This window comes from Calonectris borealis, unplaced genomic scaffold, assembly GCF_964195595.1.
Source record: "Calonectris borealis unplaced genomic scaffold, bCalBor7.hap1.2 HAP1_SCAFFOLD_58, whole genome shotgun sequence".
Lineage (NCBI taxonomy): Eukaryota > Metazoa > Chordata > Aves > Procellariiformes > Procellariidae > Calonectris > Calonectris borealis.
Window position 1 is genome coordinate 547,182 of NW_027441464.1, and position 2,574 is coordinate 549,755.

A 2,574-nucleotide genomic window follows, 5' to 3' on the forward strand; every position below is an offset into this window, starting at 1 on the left:
CTTAATTTTGTTTAAATGCACAGAGAGCACGGTTCTTCATCTACAAAGTCTGTAACAGCTAGACAGTGAATTAGAAGTACGACAAATAATAACGGTTCGTTGTGCACAACATTATCACAAGAAAAACTAAAAACCCTACACGCCCCCCACCAAAATCTTCCGAAGGCAGACTGGGACTGTAATGAGTTACGTTATCAATGCTATGCAGAGGAAAACGGGCAGTTTGTTGCTTCTGAAAAACATCCAGTCATCATTTTCCTCAGTGCGTCCTTGAGCTCCTGGTTCCTCATGCTGTAGATGAGGGGGTTCACTGCTGGAGGCACCACCGAGTACAGAACTGCCACCACCAGATCCAGGGATGGGGAGGAGATGGAGGGGGGCTTCAGGTTGGCAAATATGGCAGTGCTGATAAAGAGGGAGACCACGGCCAGGTGAGGGAGGCACGTGGAAAAGGCTTTGTGCCGTCCCTGCTCAGAGGGGATCCTCAGCACGGCCCTGAAGATCTCCACATAGGACACCACAATGAAAACAAAACACCCGAACACTAAACAGGCACTTACCACAAGAAGCCCAACCTCCCTGAGGTAGGAGTGTGAGCAGGAGAGCTTGAGGATCTGGGGGATTTCACAGAAGAACTGGTCCACAGCATTGCCATTGCAGAGGGGTAGTGACAATGTATTGGCCGTGTGCAGGAGAGCATAGAGAAACCCACTGGCCCAGGCAGCTGCTGCCATGTGGACACAAGCTCTGCTGCCCAGGAGGGTCCCGTAGTGCAGGGGCTTGCAGATGGCAACGTAGCGGTCGTAGGCCATGACAGTGAGAAGACAATACTCTGCTGTGATGAAAAAGGCTAACAGAAAGAGCTGTGCAGCACATCCTGCGTAGGAGATGTCCCTGGTGTCCCAGAGGGAATTGGCCATGGCTTTGGGAACAGTGGTGGAGATGGAGCCCAGGTCGAGGAGGGAGAGGTTGAGGAGGAAGAAGTACATGGGGGTGTGCAGGCGGTGGTCGCAGGCTATGGCGGTGATGATGAGGCCGTTGCCCAGGAGGGCAGCCAGGTAGATGCCCAGGAAGAGCCAGAAGTGCAAGAGCTGCAGCTCCCGCGTGTCTGCGAAGGCCAGGAGGAGGAACTGGGTGATGGAGCTGCCATTGGACATCTGCTGGTTCTGGGCACGGGTACTGTCAAAGGAGAGAAAACAGAAGAATTCAGAGAAGCTCCTCTGAGCAAAATTTGATTCATTCATCGTGAATACCTCCGGGTGCTTTTCTTTCCTGGGGGACTGTTACGCAGCTCCGAGGCTTCAGCTCTGGTGGGTGCTGGCTGAGTGCGCTGTGCAGGGCTGTGCCCTCTACCCACGGGCTCCTGAAGGGTCAGCCCTGCTTTACAGCACTGACACATGGAAGGAGCAATAGCCCCGTGTGTTTGGAGGGAGGTTTCCTGGGGAGCAGTTCCCTGTGCTGCACTATAGCGGAGGGTAAAAAGCTCGAAAGGACGCTGCCTTCCACAGGGAAGGTGGGAAGTGAGGTGCAGCAAATGTGTCTCGTTACGCTGTGGTTTAGTATTCAGACACCCCCACCCCAACTTGGGAAATGTTCTTGAAAGGGTAAAATTGCCCCCTTGCCCCGTTGCTCTCGGTGTAAACCTGCGTCAGTGCTGGCACCCAGGAGGGCTGCTCTGTCCCTCAGCCTGGTGCCCAGCTGCTCTGTGCTTGCACCGCTCTCGGCTGGAGGAGGGCTACACACAGAGGTTGCTCTGAAAAGGCACTGGGCTGGACTGGGAGCAGAGGGGTCCCGTTCAACGTGCAGATTTAAAACCACCTCTCCTTTCCAGCACAGCTCTGCAGAGTATGATGAAGAGGAGAGGACAAGGATGGTGATTCACATGGGCAGATGAGGTGCTCTCGGACATCACAAAGGTCCTACAGGAGAGCTATGCCCTTCTGGAGTGATGCTCACAGCCCTGCAGGACTCCCTGTCCAGCATCATCAGGTGACGTCTGCTGAGGGTCTCATTGCCCAGCCACTGAGTGCAGTGTCTCGAGGCTGGAAAATTCAGAGAGGGCTTGGGCACCTTGGTCGCATGGAAACACCTCCAGGGCAGCACCTCCAGGGCAGTGTCAGAGCAGGCACTCAACACCCCCACCCCTTGCCCCACACCACCGCGGTTCTTGCCAGGGACCCCAGGAGCAGGAAGAAGAGCAGCACAACCAGGTGGGGAAACAAAGAAAAGCTCTGTGACTCTCCTCCTAAGGGAAGCAAGGAGAGGAGAAGCGGCCGGGCGCTCAGGAAAGCCTTCTCCTCACCCAGCAGAGCACAGCACCTCCCAGTGAGCAAAATCCCAGGGCAGTGGCTCTCAGCCCCTTTGCCCTGCAGAGGGAAGTGGCCACGTGTCAGGAGAGACGCACCTCTGCTGCGCTAGAGCTCGGGCTGCAGAGGAGGCAGCTCCTGCCCTGGACCACACCGCCTTGAGGGCAGAGGCTCTGCTGGGTGGGAGACGAGACCCGGGCTCTTGCTCAGAGGAAGGGGTCTGCATTGGAGGGGATGACAGGGAGCTTCCCAAATTCTCCCTCCCATG

At 56.0% G+C, this 2,574-nt stretch overlaps 1 protein-coding gene across 1 annotated transcript; it reads right to left on the bottom strand.

The window, feature by feature from the left end:
* Positions 1-200: 200 nt before the first annotated feature.
* Positions 201-812, bottom strand: LOC142076494 (olfactory receptor 14J1-like). Its single transcript, XM_075138775.1, has one exon. The coding sequence runs from the start codon at positions 810-812 to the stop codon at positions 201-203; it is 612 nt and encodes a 203-aa protein (XP_074994876.1).
* Positions 813-2,574: the final 1,762 nt, after the last annotated feature.

Excerpts from the sequence above, each read along its gene's own strand:
- LOC142076494 (XM_075138775.1), bottom strand. The coding sequence starts at position 812 with ATGGCCTACGACCGCTACGTTGCCATCTGCAAGCCCCTGCACTACGGG.